The sequence below is a fragment of the Astatotilapia calliptera genome, chromosome 1, assembly GCF_964374335.1.
Source record: "Astatotilapia calliptera chromosome 1, fAstCal68.1, whole genome shotgun sequence".
NCBI lineage: Eukaryota > Metazoa > Chordata > Actinopteri > Cichliformes > Cichlidae > Astatotilapia > Astatotilapia calliptera.
The window spans coordinates 26656906-26677811 of NC_137422.1; the positions used below are offsets into that span (position 1 = coordinate 26656906).

The window sequence follows — 20906 nt, forward strand, 5'->3', positions numbered from 1 at the left end:
AGTTTCGGTTGGGGTGAGGGGTATACATCTGCAGATGATGTGATGTTAAAACTGGTCCTTTCTAGAGCCTGTAGACCACATGTGTCGAATTCCAGGCCTGGAGGGCCGGTGTCCTGCAGGTTTTAGATGTTTCCTTGATCCAACACAGCTGGTTCAAATTGCTAAACTACCTCCTCAACATGTCTTGTAGTTCTCCAGAAACCTGCTAATAAACTAATCATGTGATTTGGGTGTGTTGACCCAGGGTGATATCTAAAACCTGCAGGACACTGCCCCTCGAGGCCTGGAGTTCGACACCCCTGCTGTTGACAGTTTCATTTTTGTATTGTTTTTTTATCATCTTAAAAAAATAGAGTATAACGTCTAAAAAAAATAAATAATAAATAAAATAATTTCTTTTTAATTTAAATTTATTAAATTTATTTTCAACTTTAGTTTTAGTTAATAACTCCGCTTATTCAAATTTAAAAAACAAACAAACAAACAAAAAGTTGAAAAGATTTTCTGTTGATTAAACAATGCGCATGACCAAAGCGTGTGACGTGGCCCTCTGACACGCCCACCTTGTTCGAGCGAAAGGGGCATGCGCGCGCATTCACTTCCTTCGCGGCTCGTGCTTCTCTCTTCTCTGTGTGTGTTGATAGCGGCTTTTGCTTCCACACGTGCAATCATTCCTATGTGAATCTCTTTCTGTTTGGAGCCGCTTTTAAACTTTTCCTGCGCCGTCACAACAGGTAAATCAGCCGTCGGTGTTAGGCGTTTGATTTTCCCCGCAGCTGCGCAGCCGCTCGCGCGGGGGCAGAGGTTACCGCTGGAAGTTTAGCCGGGTTTAGCATGGTGGTATTAGCTAGCCGCTGCGCCTACTTTTTGTTGTGGTGTTGCTAACGTTAGCCAGCTAGCACCCGCAGCTAGTAGGGACAGGGTAATGTAAAATGTAACGTGAACATAAAAAAATGTGACGCTTCTTTCTCCTGTTGTCTTCCCTCCAGGTGTAAAGCCATAGAAACGGACCACCATGGGGGCATATCTGTCTCAGCCTAGCACCACCAAGACCTCTTCAGATGGCGGCAACAGCAACATGAGCTACGGTTTCTCTGCCATGCAGGGCTGGCGGGTCTCCATGGAGGTGAGGCGGAAAATGAATAAACGCATCAGAGACAGTGGTGTTGCTGCTGTGTTTGCCAAATGAAGCGAAGCGAAAAACATTTTACTGGGTTATAAATGAGAACTGCAAGACATTTCTGTTTTGTTTGTTTGCTTGCGCGGAGCTCAAAACCTCTAACCTTCTTGCTGGGTCATCCAAATTAAGCTTATACATATTTTAGCTCCACTCTCCACTTTGATTGCCCAAGAGTCCCATCTCTGCTTTTTGTGGATGATGTGGTTCTGTTAGCTTCATCAGGTGGTCATCTCTAGGAATGGGAAATAACGCCATTGAGTCTGAGGCCATGGTTCATAGGCAGAAATGTGTGGAGAGTCAGGGACAATTTGCTGCCCCAGGTGGAGGAGTTTAAGTATCTCAGGATTTTGTTCACAAGTTAGAGGACAGGGGACCAGATCATCAACAGATGGATTGGGACAGAGGCTGCAGTGATGAAACCTGAGTGTAAAAGTTAAACTGTTGATTTACTGTTTAATCGGTGTCCCCTCATGACCATTCCCTGGATAGATTGATAGATATTATCTTATCTACCTTTTAATTATTTCATTCTAGTTGGGACTTCCTATGGCGCTGTTAACATATTTGCTTTGCAACAACTCTGTTACTTTACTTTCTGTAACCGCTCCACCTCATTATCAGCACGTGCAAATAAATCTGTAATTGCTTCATGGAATTTGCAGATGAAAATGCTCCCTGGACTGAGGTTGTTCTTATTTTAAGTGGGTTTTTTGTTTTGTTTTGGGGGTTTGTTTTTTTTTTAAAGAAAATAAACTTTGTTGCTTAACAAATATAAAATACATTGGTCTCACCTAAATTTCATGTTCACTGTGATTTTGATTTTTATCCCCATCTTTCTTTGTCACAGGATGCTCACAACAGTATCCCAGACTTCGATGAGGATACTGCCATGTTTGCCGTGTATGATGGACACGGAGGTAACGCACTGATTTGAAGTTTGTTTGTTTGTTTGCACATCAGAGTACTATGTGCACACACTTCAGTTCATTTATATTACTTATTTTCCATTTTAGGTGAAGAGGTAGCGCTGTACTGTTCAAAGTACCTTCCTGACATCATCAAGGAGCAGAAAGCCTACAAAGATGGCAAACTTCAAAAGGTGAGATGCATCAAGAAATGTTTGCAGGACTTAAATGAGTTTGAAGAAAAATGCCCATGACCACATGCTGCTTGGCTGTGGTATACTTAAAGCCATATTAGAAACGGTGTATTATGAGGGCATGGTTGCCTCTTCTCTGCTCTTACAGTATCAACATGTTTGAATTTCGTTTTCCAGGCACTGGAGGATGCCTTCTTGGCCATCGACGGCAGGATAACCACAGAGGAAGTCATTAAAGAGCTTGTCCAGATCGCTGGACGGCCCACCGAGGAGCCACCCACTGAAAAGGTGGCAGAGGAGGACGATTGTGAGTACACCACTGCTTGTGACATTTCATGTGGATTCTAGTGTCAGTGAACACATAATAAATGCTTATCCTTTTTGAATGATAATGCAGAATTGTTAGTATATGACATAAATTACAATATAATAAACCAGGAACAATGTTATTCTTACCATAGATAAAATCTGTCCGAGCCTGAAGTTACACAACAGAAAAATTGATGTCTACACTCACATTTCGCGGTGTGCTCCTGCTAAGTGTATAAGGGCTTACAGCTGTCCCACAGTCACAGTTTCATACTGTAATATTTTATCTTTGACATTTGTTTTGCGCTTCTCCCGTTCCCAGTGAATTCCACTATCACTCACTTCTCTATTCCAGCCCACTTGTGCAATCAATATTCAGCAATCACATACATTATAGGCTTAGTCGGGGTCTTGGAGTACTGCACGGGAGCGCATCTTGAGTGGGTGAAAACCCCTCTCCTCCTTTGCAGGGCTGAAACTTTTAATTAATGGTATGTTCACAACAAACGCAAAGTGAAGTTTTAACTCTCACTACTTAAAACGTGTGCCTCCAGCAGCCAATGTAGTGGGAGGACTGCAGCTGATAGCTAGTTACACTTTAGACTTTGTTTATAATCACACTGAGCAAAAATGTTACATTTGATGTGAACGCATCATAACATATCTATCACATCTTCATAAGTAGTACGTTGCTTTGCTTCAAGTGCTCACTTGCAAGTTGAGACTTGTGTGTTTCGTGTCATCAGCAGTAACTTTCCACGTCAAGGCCTTAAATCGCTTAATGTCATTATCTCTGGTCACTACTGTTCACATCCTGTTTGGATCCCTCTTTAGACAAAAGCACTTGAAAAAGGAGAAGCAGCAATCTGGAAATTTAGGGGAAAAAGGTTAAATAAAATCAAAGGAATGCAACGTGTGCTTTGCTGCAAGCCAAGATTATTCTGTGTTTTAAAAATAGGTTAATTATTTTTTGGACAGTGATTTATGGTCCCCTCTAAAAAGCACAAGTTTGAAAGACATTTGGTGCTTTAAGTTCCCCGAGTGCAAAGAAAGTTGTTTTTTCTTTGCTTATTTTGTCATTTGTCACAAAATGCTTTCCGGTTTCTGCCATGTTGTGCTTTTTTGAATTCTCACTCATGCCTACAGCTGTGCAGACAGATGACATCATTTAAGTCTTTGAGGATTTAGTGCTTATAGACCTTGAGGTGGTCATTACGATTGGGCCCATATGAAAGATGAAGGTCATGTGCAAGTGTACTTGTGCCTGGATTTGTGTTTATGCGATTATAATTTTATTGTCACTTCAACAACTTAATGTTTTAACCGTAAACTTTTGGCACAACAGCATTCATCTTGTTTTGTTTGCCCTTCTGTATTTATTCAAAGTGCATTGACTGTAACTACTCAAATGATCACCAGCAATAAAAATCAAACCAAAAAATTTGTGGGAATACAGCAAGTAAGTTATATGCTTAGAGTGCGTGCACTATTTGTAGCTTGAATCTCTGACGTCAAATGATAATACAAGTAATTCTGTTTTCTTTTCCTTTTCTCAGTGGACACAGAGGAGGCAGCTTTGCTCCACGAGGAGGCCACGATGACTATAGAGGAGCTGCTGGTACGATACGGCCAAAACCGCAATGCTATCAAACATGCGGCCGCCATGAGGTACATCATTAAAGTTGTTATGATTTATGTGTGAAGTTTTCACCTGAAGAAAGTAGAAATTAAAAAAAAATTGAAATGTTACTGCAAGAGGTCATGTCATGCAAGTTAATCGATACTGGTGTCAGATATCTCACAATTGTTCTCCTCTTGCCACCTTTTCAGCGGGTCAGAAATTCATGATATCCAACAGTCTGGATGGTTCAGCTACTTGTTTCATGTTGGTCGGCACAATTAGAAGCTGCAAGAATGAATTTTGTTTTGTTTTAAATCTTAGTGTTTCAGCTAAGAAGGGCTCCAGTTCGCAGCCTGAGTCCTCAGGAGATAAGGGGGACGGTTTGGAGGAGCAGAAGAAAGAGGGGCTAAATGGAGAAGTGGAGGAAAGCAATGAGGAAACAAAGGAAGGCGAAGGAGCAGCGTGCGGGTCTAAGCTACGAGCCTGTCGGCGAAGAGGAGGTGGCGAAGGCAGTGGCTCAGGTACAGAGATGTTCAGTCGGTCTATTGCAGAAATTCTAGAACTGCAGATCCAATTTTAACATGTTAAATGCATATGAGTGTCTGTGTTTTCACTCAGTGTTAAGCACACATGGATTTTGCAGTTGTATCAGCCATATAAGTATATTGGACAACTTAATTGTGTTGGGGTTTTTTTAATTGTTTTTTTTTTTCTTTTTTGTTAGCCCTTCTAGCCTTATGACCATTGAGCTTATGTCATAGCAACATGTCCATCCTTTCGTCTACAAATCACAAATATCACTAATTTGAGCAACTTTTTCAGAGTGTTTCTTCTTGCTGCTTTTAGCCTTTTCTGATCTCTTCTTTCACACCCTGAGTCTGACACAGAGCCACAGTGTACCGTCACCTCAGTATCCTCCATTTTTGTTTGTGTTGCATACAAATTACATCACAGGACTTTCGGGCCACCTTGCTGGAACCATCCCACACACATTTAGGTGGTGCTCTTTGTATTCCAAAATGACCGAAACAGAGTAAAGTAGAATATCAAGCGGAGTAGATGCTGGTGGAAAACAGGCATTGGACTGTAGCTGGTGGTGGGCCTCCTTCACCAGAAATCTGCTGAGGTCATTGTAATCAGAACGTGCCGCGTGAACAAAGATGTCGGTTCCCAGCTGCAGTCTAGTCTGCTCAAAAGTAGATGTATCAGTCAGTGCTCTCTCAGTGTATTTATTTTCACTCTCTTATACATTTTTCTTTTCTCGTTCCTACAGCTGACAGTGGAGCTGATTCAGGAAGCTCCAATGGTGAGGAAAAGGCCAGTAAAGCAGAAGGAGATGCAGGCCCTTCCTGCTCCTCTTCATCCTCAAAGGCTTCAGGAGATTCGAAGTCCAGGTTTTTTGATGATAGCGAGTCTGAAGGAGAGGAGGAGGAGGCTAGTGAGGAAGAGGTGAGACTAAGGGAGTAGAATATTGGAATTTTTTGGGCTGTGAAACTTTACTCTGAAACGCCAGTGTAATCACTGTTTTAACTCAGGATGTCAGTGAAGATGAAGATGGTGACAGCAGTGAGCTGGAAGAAGAGGAGGATACAGAAGAGGGAGAAGAAGACTCTGAGGATGAAGAGGAGGAGGAAATGTGTCTACCTGGAATGGATGGCAAAGAAGAGGTGTGTTGTAAAGACTTAGGTTTTATTTTTGCTGTTTGATGTATTTTTTTATTGGTTTTATTAAACCAAAAATGAGGTTTGTTTTCAACAAATGGTCATTTGTACATCTTGTTAAGTGGAAGAAATTTTGATGACTGCCTCAAGCCTTGGTTATACTCTGTTGCAGACACGGACAGCTAGAGACCCGGCAGCTTATCAGTCATTCTTGTTATACTTGTTTGAAGTCTGCCGCCTGGGGCACGTGGATAGTTGGTGCATTGTAATGTTAATTCTCTTGGTCACAGAAAACAGACCGAAAGCTGGACATCCATGTCTGATGGCAAAAATTACGTATCACATGCCTGAGTGGACATGACACAGACCATTTGATTTGAATCAAATCAAATAGTCTCATTCATATGAAAGACGGTGGTTCGGTTACATCGTTATAAGCCCTCGTAGTTTTGGCAGCGTGTTACAGCTCACGTGTTTGTGTTTACAGCCTGGCTCAGACAGCGGAACCACGGCCGTCGTGGCTCTGATCCGAGGGAAACAGCTGATTGTGGCCAATGCTGGAGACTCTCGCTGCGTGGTGTCTGAACGCGGTAGGTCCAAACTATCTGATTCAAGCACTGAGTTATAAAACAGTTGTCAAAGCTGAGGGTTTCTGGCATAGTAGTGACTCTCCCCACTGCTAATGTGCAGCATACAGTATGTTTATATTGTGTGTTACGTAAGAAATAGGACCCAGGATTTCTCCAGTGCCACGATAAAGATTGAAAACCTCTTAGCTGAATCAGTTGTTGTGGTACCTCCTCCAGCAGCAGGAACCTTGACCGTGCTTCTCTTATTTATTCTCTGATGTTTTACTGAACAGTTTGTTGAAGGATCAGACTTGGAGTAAAGGTGGATTTCTGCACAGTCTTTATCTAATTTGTGAGCACTCTGTTTCTGTGTGACTGCAGGCAAAGCTGTTGACATGTCCTACGACCACAAGCCAGAGGACGAGGTGGAGTTAGCTCGCATCAAAAACGCTGGAGGGAAGGTGACGATGGATGGGCGTGTCAATGGTGGACTGAACCTTTCCAGAGCCATTGGTAGGTGACTCTGAAACCTTCAGATTATTAATATTCGGGTTCTTGGAATCACTCCTATTCATTTTCTTTTGAATATAGTAGCAGTTCTTCATTGATGTCCAGTGTTTGCATGTTCTCAACTGCAGTGACCAAACTTAGTCTGAACTCTGACTCTCAGGTGACCACTTCTATAAGAGGAACAAGTCTCTGCCACCAGAGGAGCAGATGATTTCTGCAATGCCCGATGTTAAAGTTCTGACACTTAACGAGGACCACGACTTTATGGTTATTGCGTGCGACGGCATCTGGTGAGTGTAAATGGTTATTTGCCCCATTACCGGTAACTAATTTCAGGGGTGTTAGTAAAATGATGTCCAAAACTGGAGCTAGTCAAATAATTTTGTAATTTGAGACAAAAAAAAACGGACACCAAAGTTACCATGTTTTGATTCAGCTGTTTAAATCCCGTTTGTGCTTCTGTGTGTTTGCAGGAATGTGTTGAGCAGTCAGGAGGTGGTGGACTTCATCAGCGAGAAGATCAAACCAGACCAGAATGGCAAAACCAGAGCACTTTCCTCGATTGTGGAAGAGGTGAGCATGAAGGAAAAACTCAGATTTTATATTGAAGTACAGTGTAGTCATCAGGGATTAAACAATGCTCTACTCAGCAGCAGGGCAAAAACTAAATGGATAAGCGATAGATATACAGTTTTTGTAAACAATTAGATCTAAGAGTAGAGCATTAGAACTAATCACATAGCATTTGCTCTTAGAACTATTAGTTCTTCTGCCACACAGAGATAAGATTGTGGAAATTTAATCCATGCAGTAGCTTAAAAAACACTTGTGCAGTTCTCAGAAGCCAACATTGTGTACAGTCATGTGAAACAGTTTTCACGGGACTCGGTTCTTCACAGTTCCACAAAGTACATCCCGTGATTCAGGAACTGTTACAAACACCTTCAGCAGCAGGAACTTGGAAGTAATTATTTTCTGAACGATTCGTCTCTCACATCATTTTAGAGCAATTTATGCTCGCTCCTCTTTAAAATGCTGCTTCAGTTCATAGAGATTTGTTCATGCACAGCTCTTTTAAGGTCCTGCCACAACATTTTAAACAGATTGGGCTCCTTTTTCGATTTGCTGCTGTGATTGGGTTCATTGTCCTGGCCTCACATCTGGCTCTAGAATACTTTGGTATGCAGAAAAGTTCATGGTTGTCTCAGTGACTAGAAGGTGTTCAGGTCCTGTGGCTCCAAAACAGCCCAAATCCTCACCCCTCCACCACCGTGCTTAATAGTTAATGTGAGGTGTTTGTGCTGATATTTTCACCGAATGTGGTGCTGCGCATCCCCTCCAAACATCTCCACTTATCTTGTCTGTCCAATTGATATTGTTCCAGAAATCTTGAGGTTTGTTCAGACGCACCTTTCCAAACCTAAGCCATGCTACCATAGAGAGAAGACGCTTTGTCCTGGCAGCCCAACCAAACCTGTTCCAATTCCAATTGTGCTGTCATGAACTTTAATATTTAACATGCTAAGTGAGGCCTGTAGTGTCTGAGATGTAGCTATTGGGGTTTTTATCCCTCAGCTGTAAAAGGCTGATGGGGTATTGCTGTCACCCCAGTTTGTGAATGAGTTCGAATCTCAGTGACCTTGACCTCAAGGTCAGAGGCCAAGTTTTCTGAAAATCTTGTGAATGCAATAACTTGAGAACAAGGTTATGTATTTTCATATCAGTACCATAGATGTGTCTACTGGGAGGCTGAGGGGTAGCATTGGCCATCGCCAGTATTTCAGGCTCTGTCATCATGTGACAAAGTACTGCGTATCGTCTGCCTGCTACCAACACACCATCATGCCAGCTTAATAAATTTTTTCACATCCATCCATGTCGCGTCAGGGTTCTGTCTCGTCAGTGACAGGGAGTTGGAAATAAGTATGGCCTACGATATTCCTGTGAAAGAGCGCACCTTTCAGGAACAAACCTATAACCGCTCACCCTTGTCATTATCATCCTCATGCATGCAGGGGTTAAACTGATCTATAATGTGGCATTTGTACAATGTTCGATCTCTTCCTTTTAATTGATAATTTATTCTTAGACTAGTCTTTTTCTTCACATTTAAGTGACAAGTAAATTAGTTACCAGGAAAATCACAAGTAATCACTGTTGTCTGTCTTACTGCCTTAATTGCCTAAAAAATATTGTCCATGGTCTCAGTCTTCAATTTCAAGTTTCACATGTCCTCCTGACAGCTGTTGGACCACTGTTTGGCCCCCGACACATCTGGAGATGGGACAGGATGTGATAACATGACTTGCGTCATAGTCACCTTCCAGGCACACCCGTCTTCCACAGATTCGGACGACACAAAGAAGAGGAAGCATGCAGAGGGAGAAGGGACTGAGCAGGAGGAGAATGGAAATGACAGCAAAAAGGCAAAAAGTGACTAAAGAGGAGACGAGAGAAACTGTCCCAGACGGAGCAGCTGGTCCCACGCTACCCCAGACACAACACAGAGACACATTCTGTTCAAAATTAAATCCTGACCTCACAAACGTCATTTCACCCTGAAGCAGACATTAGAAAAGCTCTGCCGAACTGAGACCATGAGAAGTTCGTTTTTTTTCCTGTGCTCTGTTCTTGGTGGATTTTCAATTAAGACACACCCTGCAGTAGTTTCTTTTGATTGATTCAGCTGGAAAGAGATTCTTAAATTCACAAAAGGCACACACGAAATACCACATCATTTTCCAACCAGTAGGATGCTGCAGGGGGGGAACCAGTCTAAAGAGTCAGATGTGTAGATCCCTGCAGACAAATGCGGCACTGTTGTTTTTTTTGTTTTGTTTTTTAAATCACTTTTCACGTAGCAGGTTGTTTTGGTAAAATTTTGATCAGTTTGTGAAGTTATGAGTCTAATTCATGTTCACGTGTGTGACACATGCACTTCCATTGTGGCTTTGCAGTGTAAATTTTGCCGTTTTAGACTCAGATGTTGCCAACCATGAATTCTTGTTTCACATCCTCTTCAGACACACTGAACCCAGAGTGCTGGAATGGATGCTGGTTGCTACGCTGTAACTGTATAAGAAGGAATTGAACGAGAGGACTCCCAAAGTGAAGCTTCAGGATGCAGTGAGAATGGATGTGCTGGTTTAGCTCTGTCAGTTTGTGTAGCTCTGCCCATCAGGATGAGGACCACACAGACTCTTGTCCAGTTGCTCTAATTTGCCATTTATATTTTTCTCCCTTTAGCACTCTTTCACAAGTAAGGATAAAGATATATATATTTTTTAATTTCAGTCTTGCTGCTGATGCAACAGCCCAACACCTCACCTTATCTTGCCTTTCTTCATTCCTGGTTTTGTGTTTTGGTTCATTTCAATTCTGTTTCCAGCCAGGGTTTTTGAGCTTGTGTGCTTTCCATCAGTAAGATTTGATAGCAGGGGAACCGAGGCCTTTAATGTCCATCCAGAGAGAAGTGGCGATTAGAGCCCGGGACCTATCTTCACCTCAGCTACTCGCACGCCGCCTGTCTCATTCCCACTATAACTAATTTTTAAGGATATCTTTAGGATGCGTTTTAAGTAAAAAGTATTTCCACTCAGCTGTTTGTTTTTCATTTATGATAATCAGTCCTCTGGCAGTTTTTCTAACAATTAAAAAAATTAAAGTCTTTTTGTGAGCACACTCTGAAATCTCCTTGACGCTGGACTGGGGGAAGGATGCACAAGGTTTTTTTTCCTGAGTGGAAATACAAATTGAGGTTAAGAAAACGGTGTAGACTTTTTTTTTTTTTTCCCCAGTCTCATTTAAGACATCGTGTGACTGTAAAGTTGTTTCCAGTGTCCTATCTCGTCACCATGCCCTTTTTTCTGTACATAGTTTTTTTTTTTCAATACTTGTAATTGAAGAAATGGAAAATGCTTTTTCTTTGTAATTGTGAGTCGGTGTGACATTTTGGTGCATACTCTTTTGACACCAGTATGTAAGTACATACAAATACATTTTTTTAAATAATCAACCGTATTTGTGTGTGTGCGCCTGTTATTTATTGTTAAAACCAGATTCATGTTTGTTTGGGTTTTTGTTTTTTTGGGGTTTTTTCCAAACATTTAAGGTGGTCAAGCTGAGGTCACTGGAAATATTTGTGGGTTTTTGGTTTTCATTAATTTCAGGTAGTCCTTTTTAATTCAATTCAATTTTATTTATATAGCGCCAAATCACAACAAAAGTCGCCTCAAGGCGCTTCATAGATACAGAGAAAAACCCAACAATCATATGACCCCCTATGACCAAGCACTTTGGCGACAGTGGGAAGGAAAAATTCCCTTTTAACAGGAAGAAACCTCCGGCAGAACCAGGCTCAGGGAGGGGCGGCCATCTACTGCAACCGGTTGGGGTGAGAGAAGGAAGACAGGATAAAGACATGCTGTGGAAGAGAAACAGAGGTTAATAACAGATATGATTCAACGCAGAGAGGTCTGTTAATACATAGTGAGTGAGAAAGGTGACTGGAAAGGAAAAACTCAGTGCATCATGGGAATCCCCGGCAGCCTACATCTATTGCAGCATAACTAAAGGAGGATTCAGGGTCACCTGGTCCAGCCCTAACTATATGCTTTAGCAAAAAGGAAAGTTTTAAGCCTAATCTTAAAAGTAGAGATAGTGTCTGTCTCCCGAATCCAAACTGGAAGCTGGTTCCACAGAAGAGGGGCCTGAAAACTGAAGGCTCTCCCTCCCATTCTACTTTTAAATACTGTAGGAACAACAAGTAGGCCTGCAGAGCGAGAGCGAAGTGCTCTAATAGGGTGATATGGTACTACAAGGTCCTTAAGATAAGATGGGGCCTGATTATTTAAGACCTTGTATGTGAGGAGCAGGATTTTGAATTCAATTCTGGATTTAACAGGAAGCCAAAACAGGAGAAATATGCTCTCTCTTTCTAGTCCCTGTCAGGACTCTTGCTGCAGCATTTTGGATTAATTGAAGGCTTTCGGGGAATTTTTAGGACATCCTGATAATAATGAATTACAGTAGTCCAGCCTGGAAGTAATAAATGCATGAACTAGTTTTTCAGCGTCACTCTGAGACAGGATATTTCTAATTTTAGAGATGTTGCGCAAATGGAAGAACGCTGTTCTAATCGCTCTAATAGGATATTATGGTCAACAGTATCGAATGCTGCACTAAGGTCTAGCAGGACAAGCACAGAGATGAGTCCACTGTCAGAGGCCATAAGAAGATCATTTGTAACCTTCACTAAAGCTGTTTCTGTGCTTTGATGAACTCTGAAACCAGACTGAAACTCTTCAAATAAGCCATTCCTCTGCAGATGATCTGTTAGCTGTTTGACAACTTCAAGGATTTTTGATATGAAAGGAAGGTTGGAGATTGGCCTATAATTAGCTAAGACTGCTGGGTCTAGAGATGGCTTTTTGAGTAAAGGTTTAACTACAGCCAGCTTGAAGGCCTGTGGTACATAGCCGATCATTAGAGATAGGTTGATCATATTTAATATCGAAGAATTAATTAATGGCAGGACTTCTTTGAGCAGTTTTGTAGGAATGGGGTCTAAAAGACACGTTGATGGTTTGGAGGAAGTAATTATTGAAGTTAACTCAGAAAGATCAATTGGAGAAAAAGAGTCTAACTTAACATCAACGGTACTAAGAGTAGCTGTAGATAATATTACATCTGTGGGATGATTACTGGTAATTTTTTTTTTGTCTAATGATTAAAATTTTATTTGTGAAGAAGTTCATGAAGTCATTACTAGTTAACGTTAAAGGGATTGTTGGCTCAACAGAGCTCTGACCTTTTGTCAGCCTGGCTACAGTGCTGAAGAGAAACCTGGGGTTGTTCTTATTTTCTTCAATCAGTGATGAATAGTAAGATGTTCTGGCTTTGCGGAGGGCTTTCTTATAAAGCAGCAAACTATTTCTCCAGGCTAAATGATGATCCTCTAAATTTGTGACACGCCATTTCCTCTCCAGATTACGAGTCATCTGCTTTAGGGTACGTGTTTAAGAATTATACCACGGAGTCAGGTACTTCTGATTAGAGACCTTAGTTTTCACAGGAGCTACAGTATCCAGAGTCGGTAAAATTATTAACAAGATTTTTAGATTATGAACCCATAGTGCCATGCAGCCATCCTGCACTAAAGTATTTACTGCATACAATGTAAAAATAATTGGACCCATTGCTTCAGCCCCTGCAATCAGCGTTTTAGTAAGTTCTTAAATTCACAAAAGGCACACACTAAATACCCAAATGCTTTAATTCTTAAATTATCCATATAGAAGCTGAACAGAGAAAAATCTTTTTTTGCTACCAGTTAGAAATATCCAGTTGTGGAGGTACCAGTCTTAAAGGTAATTCTCAGAAAGTCCTGCAGATGGCAGCAGACAATAGACTTGATTTGATACAGAGGTACCAGGACACTAATAGGAACACCTTTTTATAATTGGGTTGGCCACTCTTTTGCCTTTAATTCTTTATCACACAGAACTAACAAGGTGCTAGAAACATTCCTCAGATCTATATTGTCCTTATGGTCCATATTGACTTGACAGCATCATACGCGTATCACCTGTCCGTCGTGTGAATTTCCTGTTCCTCCACATCCTAGAGGTGCTCTATTGTGATGTTTAAGAAACCAGTTTGAGATGACTGGCACTTTGTGACATCAGTAGTCATCAGAAGATGTTAAAATGATGCTCAGTTGGTATTAAGGAGCTCAAAGTATGCCAAGAAAATATCCCACACGCTGTTAGACCACCAGCAGCCTGAACTGTTGATTAAGGCAGGATGCACGTTGTTTACACCAAATCCTGACCCTCCATGTGAATGTCACAGCAGAAATTGAGACTCATCAGACCAGGCAACATTTTTTTCAACCTTATTGTCCAGTTTTGGTGAAGCTGTGTGAATTGTAGCCTCAGTTGTCAGGAATAGCACCTAGTGTGGGTTATTGTAGACCATCTGCTTCAAGGGTCGACGTGTTGTTACAAGTGGTTATTTGAGTTACTGTTGCCTTCCTATCAGCTCGAAGTGGTCTGACCATTCTCTGACCTCTGACATCAACAATACTTTTTCACCCAGAGAACTGCTGCTCACTGGACTTTTCTTCTCTTTTCTTCTAGACCATTCTCTGTAAACCGTAGAGATAGTTGAGTGGAAAAATCCCTGTTAAAAGTCGCTCAGTTTCTCTTTCTTCCCCATTCGGATGTTCGATTTGAACTTTAGCAGGTCGTTTACCACATCTGCACTGTGTTTCTGCCATGTGATAAAGTTAAAAGACAATGTAGTGAATATAAATCTATGTTCCATGAAGGGCAAAGAGGCAGGGGGTTTCATGCCCTGCTGATGTTCGTGGACTTTAACCAGGTGGAACAACTAATCATGTAGATCACATTCTCTGTATTGAATGAAAAACCCTTCATACAGTTTGTCCTTCGTCCATAGTACACAGTTCCAGGCCTTCTATGGAAGACAAAATGTGTTATACTTTAAACCCCCACAGGAACAGCAAAGCAAAGGAGGACAGACTTGACTCCTCGCTAGCCTCGGGGCTTCTCTGTTCCTGCCTCGTCATTGGTCGAAGCCCTTCAGTTCTGGTGGCTGTGCAGCTCCCCGAGGATCATAGTTGCTGCAGGAACAATAGAAAGCAAGAGAGGAAACACACACTGTCCTTGGAATCTAAAAATGTTTTTGCAGACACAAATACACGCGATTTCTCCGGGTCTTTACCAGGCAGGATGTTTTTTGTTCTGGTAGTCCAGATTAGCACTGTGCTGTGTGTACAGAGAGTGCGTGCAAAGTTTATTAGTTTGTGTGTGTGTGTGGGGGGGGGGGGGGGGGTATCATTATTGGACTAAAGGACAGAAATACAGACCGAAACACACAAGATTTTGTGTCTCTATCAGTGTGAATGTGACTTTTGTTGTTGCTTCTGAAAACCAGTCCCCTAATTTCCAGGATTTTCTGCACAAGATTTTATGTTTTGGCAGTTTCTCAAATACTCAGGCCACTGTCCAAAGCTGCTGCTAGTTTTTTCTTCCCTGCTTTAGGTGTAAAAAAGTTTCTTTAAAGGCTACGGCCATGGAGCTCAATGGTGGCCTTGTCCAGCTGTGTGCGTGCTGGGGGAGCTGTTTCTGTCTGTAGACTCTTAAACTTGACTGATGACTGTGGAAGAGAACCACAGGAGACCTGCAATTGTACATATAGAACCGTGCGTTCGTGTGTGTGTCTGTGTGTGTGTAGTCTAGCCAACAGGTCCTATATAGAAAGCTAGACCACAATAGCAGGTTGTAGCCAGACACTGTAGGCATTCATCTAGACTTGCACAGTCTTTTTCGATCTCATGCTCTAAAACTGCATTGGCCTTGTTGCCCTCACGCTGTAGAGTTTAGCTGTTTCCCAGCAAACACACACACACAGACACACACATTCCAGTGGTCACAGTAGTGCAATTAAAATATGGGCAGCGACCAAAAACGGTTAACTGCAAGGTCTTTTTAAAGGCAGACACTTCTAATCTGCATTCGTGTCCCTGTGCATTGATGCTACACATGATAGAGGATGATTAAAACTACATAATAACAGCCCCATAAGGACCCTTTTTGATGGGTGTTTTAGCAGAGCCTGTGTAGCTCAGATCTTGATTGTCCATTTGTCATTTCACCCTGGTATGTCTACCAGAAGATTGTGGCATGTGTACAGTGTGGGTGCATTGGTGTCTGCGCTTGTAAACTTTCATTCCAGTTTCACCACTGGCTAGCTGTGAACAGGAAGCCAAGTGCATATGTCTTCCATGCCACTTATAGCCTCTCATCCTGTAAAACCCATGTGGCCCAGATACGGGATCCTCCACAAGCTGGTAGATGGTAAATTTCAATTTAATTTATATATCACCAAATCACAACAACTGTCACCTAAAAGCACTTTATACTGCAAGGTAAAGACCCCACAATAATGCAGAGACAACCCCACCAAGCGACAGTGAGGGGAAAAACTCATTTTTAACAGGAAGAAAACTCCTGCAGAACCAAGCTCAGTGAGGGGCGGTCATCTGCTGAGACCGGTTAGGGGTAAGGAGTTCAATCTGTGAACTCTTCAATTTTTAGTTTGACGTCACTCTTTTGTCAGCACCTCTTTTCTGTGAAAAGGTTATTTGAAAAACCTGAACCAACAAAGCCAAAAATTTCCCCAGGAAGACTAAAACCAGAGCTAAACGAGAGGGTGTTACATTCATGTGCATTTTTTTGTTTGTGTAAATTATGTAATAAATAAAGGGCACACAAAAAGTCCACAAATTGACCTCTGAAGACGTATGTCCACCACAAATCACAGGACTGTCCTATCAGCATGAGCGTAGCTGATAACGCAGACACACACATATGTCACAGTCAGCTGTTCTTTTGCAGGAAGTACCAGCGTGTCAGTTCCAGATACATCCTCTGTGAGTGTTTGTGTGTTTTCAGCCTAAGCACATTGAACAAACTGATAGTAAAAAGAACTCCTCACATCCTTTTTTTCCTTTTCTTTTCCTCTTGTCCCTTTCACCTCCCTTTTTTCCATTTTCTCCTCCACCCACTCCTACTTCCTGTCACCTCTTCACTCCACTTCCTCTTTTTTCCCTTCCTCCCTGTCTTCTGATCTTTCCTCTTCACTGTGATAACTTTGTCTCATGTCCCGTTCGCTCCCTTCCTGTTCTCGTGTTCAGTTTTCACAGATTTCAACAGATTTGTAGACTTGTAGCACAGCACGGGTTAATTTGTAGGTTTCATTAACCTCTAACTTATATTCCATATTCTGTATTCCCAAGGCCTTACCACAGTGGACAGCATCAGATGCTCTTACTGAAACAACCCTAGTGTAAAGCTAATTTAAATATACGAAAGATAAGAAAGATGTTTGTACTGCAACCCTCAAATAAAATCACCAAATCACCAACACAATGATTTCACTCTCAGTAATTTCCTTTAAGATACTTTATGTTAGATATTAAATGTTTTAAACTGTTTATCTGTAGATGATTTAAATATTAAAAAATTAGAAGCAAAACATGATCAAGTGACACTCAAATGAAATAAAGTGATTAGAAAGGTCAGTGAGTTTAATTTCACTAGCCACACCAAGGCTAGAAGAAGAAATCACTTAAACAGAACCAGTGTGACAAAAAGAAGCAGGCTAAAAGATCTCAACACGTAACACATCATGTCACGATCTAAAGAAACTCGAAGGACAGATGAGAAACAAAATCAATTATATCTACCAGTCTTACAAAGCCATTTCTGAGGCTTTGGGGCTCCACAGTGAAAGCCATTGTCCAAAAAAAGAAAAAACTTGGAATGAGGGTGAAAATTCCCAGGATTCCCCAACCCACCAAAATTAATCCAAGAATGGATCATCATCTAAAGACCTGTAGGCCTCACTTGCCTCATTTAAGGTCAGAGTTCATGATTCAACAATAAGAAAGAGACTGGGCAAAAATGGCATCTATGAGAGAGCTCAAAGGAGGAAAACACGTTGACCACAAAGAAAAATATGACTTGTCTCACATTTGCCTGAAGACATTTTGATGATCAAAAAAATTTGAAAATAATTCTGTGGCACTTTTTGAAAGGTTTGAATCCTCTTACATCTGACATATAACTAACACAGCATTTCCTAAAAAGAAAACATCATACCAACAGTTAAAGAATGGTCGTGGTAGTATGATGGTCTGCGGTGTAAATGGTGGAACCATAAATTTTGCTCTCTACCAGAAAATCCTGAAGGAGAATGTCCGGCCATCAGTAGCACAATGATCCAAAACACAGTCCATCGCTGAATGGCTTTAAAAAACAACAACAATAACACAAAGGTTTTGGAGTGGCCTAGTCAAAGTCTGGACTTAAACCAGATTGAGATGCTTTGGCATGACCTCAAACAGGTTGTTATAAGAAAAACCTCCAATGTGGCTGATTTAAAACAATTCTGAAAAGAACATTGGGCCGGTATTTCTCCACAGCGATGTGAAAACCTCACTGCCATCACAAACACTTGACTGCAGTTCTTGCTACCAAAGGTAGCCAGTTTAAGAGATAATTACTTTTTCACACAGGGTCAGGTAGGTTTCGCTCAATTTTTTTAACCTAAATAAATGAACTCGTTTCAAAATAGTGCATTTTGTATTTACGCAGGTTAGTTTTTGTCTAATCTGATGATCTAAAAGGTGTATGTGCAAAAAAAAAACCTTTTCACAGCACTGTGCATACATGCTAGCAAATGAGTGTACACAGTAAGATACAAGACATGCTAAATATAAATAGAAAGCCCACTATATCAGGGTAGCACATACCACACAGATGATTGTTTGCCTACATAGACACACAAAGAAAAGTGTGCATGCAGGAACTACTACACATATATCAGGACATCAGTATGTACAGTAGGCAAACACTCACACACCAGAGCGGTGAGGTCAGAGATAAGAGGATGAGGAAACAAGCTGCTGTCTGATCAGCGGACATACTGCTGCCCTTACATCACCACGCATTTCTTCACCGTCTCATTTATTCACTCTTTCCCAGCCACAGATTCTCCTCCTTTAACTCCATTTTTAAAAATCAGCATACCCGCCTGTTTTCCTCAAAGATATTTTTCCTTCTCTGGTTTCTTTCCTCCCTTATCTCCCATTTCTTACTCAAACTGTTTATCATCAAACAGAAAAGTAAAACTGAGCATTCCTGTAAATAGATAACTGTAAGGATTATCTCACAGTAGTCAAAGTAAATCAGATATAATAGAAGCAGAACATTTTGTTCTTCTAACCTTGTCATGAGCTTGTCATTTTAATGGCTCTTTAAGCAGGCATGAAGGGCAAAGCTGTGATGAATAAGCAGCCTTTGGCTTTACAGATATTCATTTGGTGTCAATGTCAAGTTTGACTTTTATCTAAATCTTCTGAGCACTGCCAGATTTGGACCCCCCAACCTCATCATGGTTAAAAATTTGGTAGCACAACTATGAATCTCACAAAAACAGCATTACTGTATTAGCACGGCAAGGTTACAGGAAAAAGAAGACAATGCAAAGGGATCAGCAAAATGCAGCTGAGACACTTCTGAATTTAAAGGTTTAATCCAAAGATGCAAAAGCAGTGAAGTGATAACCTCTAAGCCTCAAATCTCTAACCTTTCTGTGTGGAGGTCTTCTCCGGGTACTCCGGCTTCTTCCCACCTTCCAGAAACTTGTGTGTCTTTCACCCTAGGACAGCTGGGATAGGCTCCAGCCCCACCTTGATCCTGAATTGGATACATGGTTAAGAAAAAGGATGGATGGATTTAGTAACGGGGTGCTGATGGGGAAAAAAAGAGAAAAACATACAAAGATGAAAAAGTCAAAGCTGCACCTTCAGTAAATAATAGTTGAATAACTGGTAGTTTAGTGATAACTCAAAGACAGCCAAGGCCACCGTATGTGTGTACATGTTTGTATATGTGATATCACACGTGTGCAAGTCAAACGTTTAGTTTAACCAGACCTAATTCCTTCTATCAATCTGAAGCCCCCATGAGCGAGCGTCCGCAGTGAGGACATTTAATGCCATTACGGAGAGTGTTTAATGGCCAAGAGGTCTCATTATAGTGTGGAGCAGACAACACTTCCTGTCATCTGCGTGTTTACCAGTGAAAGAGAATTTGTTCAGCTGTCATAGACATTACAGCAAAGAAAGGCCGTTCTTCAAGTAAAACATGTTTGTGACACCGATTAAAAATAAACGCTGACATCTTAAAGGAAGAATAGATACATCTGAAGGTGGTTTGAAGATCTCGTGACTGGAGCAATCTTGATTTTCCCCACAGCTGTTTTATCTTGTGACTGGGTTGATAGCCATCTCATTGCTGCATCAGAGGCTCTGCAGTCTATATGCAGCACAACTGGATCATATGAACAATTGTCTGAGCTCATGACTGCTGAGCTGATGAATGCTATGCAGTTCTAGCTCAGAGAGGGGCTTTTTTATGTTATGAGGCTATAACTTTCTAAAATAAAAGGGAGGTTGGTTATTGATCTGTGTCTAAAACACTAGGCTCATGTGCAAGTTTTTAGCACAAGGTTTACAACCTTAAAGCCTCTGCTGCTAACTAAACATCCCCGAGAAATCTAATTCGTAAAGGGTGTTAAAGACACGTCGATGAGTTTCTGAAACAAACAACAAACAAACCGCAAGAGGGTCTGGGCTCTAGTCCTCCACCTTCCTCCCACAGTCCAAAGACATGCATCTGACTTTAACTGGTGATTATACATTGAACATACATGTAAATGTGAGCATTAATGGTTATCTGTATCTGTGTTATCCCTATGATAGACTGGCAAACCATCGAGGGTGTACCCTGGCTCTCGGCCCCTAACAGCTGGGATCAGCTCCAGCACTGTGGCAACCCTGAATTAGGTAGGTATAAGAAGATCGATGGAAGGATACTTCATTTAAGCTCTGTTGTTAAAGGTTGTGTTTAAAGTTTTGGCTGCCGTGATGCAAACATTTCCCAACTCTTGGGATAAATAAAGTATATCTTAGCTTATCTTCAACTATCAGGCTCCTCAGTGTGAAAACAGCTCCCAGTTTTGGGTTGATCCATTCCTTAAATGTGCTGCTGCAGGCCCACGGTGCAGAGGGAGTTCCTATGAAGCACTGAGCACCTCTCCTCCACTTCAGTCTCACGTATTTACTTGCTACTATTGCTTATTTTTTAAAACTGTATCTTCTCTCCCCTGTAGTTTATCCCTTTTCTTCTGATTCTCTCTGTCTCTTTACATCTTTGCTCTGATGCTGGTGGAGCTGACCGTCTCAAATCTACATTTGCTGATCAGAGCAACAGGCTCAGTGTTTACAGTCTGTTGCCTCGCCACGCTCTGCTTTTTCTTTTCTGCTTATCTGCCCTCAACAAACCCTGTCCACTCTGAATCCGGC

General features: G+C 41.5%; 2 protein-coding genes across 2 annotated transcripts in view; one reads left to right on the forward strand and one right to left on the reverse strand.

Moving 5' to 3' along the window:
- The first annotated feature begins 557 nt into the window (after positions 1-557).
- On the forward strand, positions 558-10969 carry ppm1g (protein phosphatase, Mg2+/Mn2+ dependent, 1G). Its single transcript, XM_026170684.2, has 14 exons — positions 558-734; positions 990-1126; positions 2028-2097; positions 2194-2279; positions 2457-2586; positions 4145-4256; positions 4531-4730; positions 5483-5658; positions 5745-5876; positions 6358-6460; positions 6821-6952; positions 7110-7239; positions 7423-7522; positions 9193-10969. The coding sequence occupies exons 2-14, from the start codon at positions 1016-1018 to the stop codon at positions 9388-9390; spliced, it is 1680 nt and encodes a 559-aa protein (XP_026026469.1). The 5' UTR covers positions 558-734; positions 990-1015; the 3' UTR covers positions 9391-10969.
- Positions 10970-11125: 156 nt separating this feature from the next.
- rhoua (ras homolog family member Ua) overlaps positions 11126-20906 on the reverse strand; it is a 30186-nt gene continuing 20405 nt past the window's right edge. Inside the window, exons 3-4 of the mRNA XM_080303164.1 lie at positions 19127-19236; positions 11126-11372 (exon numbers count right to left, since the gene is read on the reverse strand). Of these exons, the coding sequence (XP_080159290.1) occupies positions 11129-11372; positions 19127-19236 (354 nt within the window). The 3' untranslated portion in view covers positions 11126-11128. The remainder of the gene's footprint in view (positions 11373-19126; positions 19237-20906) is intronic.

Coding starts and splice junctions, on each gene's coding strand:
- ppm1g (XM_026170684.2), top strand. CDS start 1,016: ATGGGGGCATATCTGTCTCAGCCTAGCACCACCAAGACCTCTTCAGAT. Junction 2,280..2,456: donor AAGATGGCAAACTTCAAAAG/GTGAGATGCATC, acceptor TTCGTTTTCCAG/GCACTGGAGGATGCCTTCTT. Junction 6,953..7,109: donor GAACCTTTCCAGAGCCATTG/GTAGGTGACTCT, acceptor TCTGACTCTCAG/GTGACCACTTCTATAAGAGG.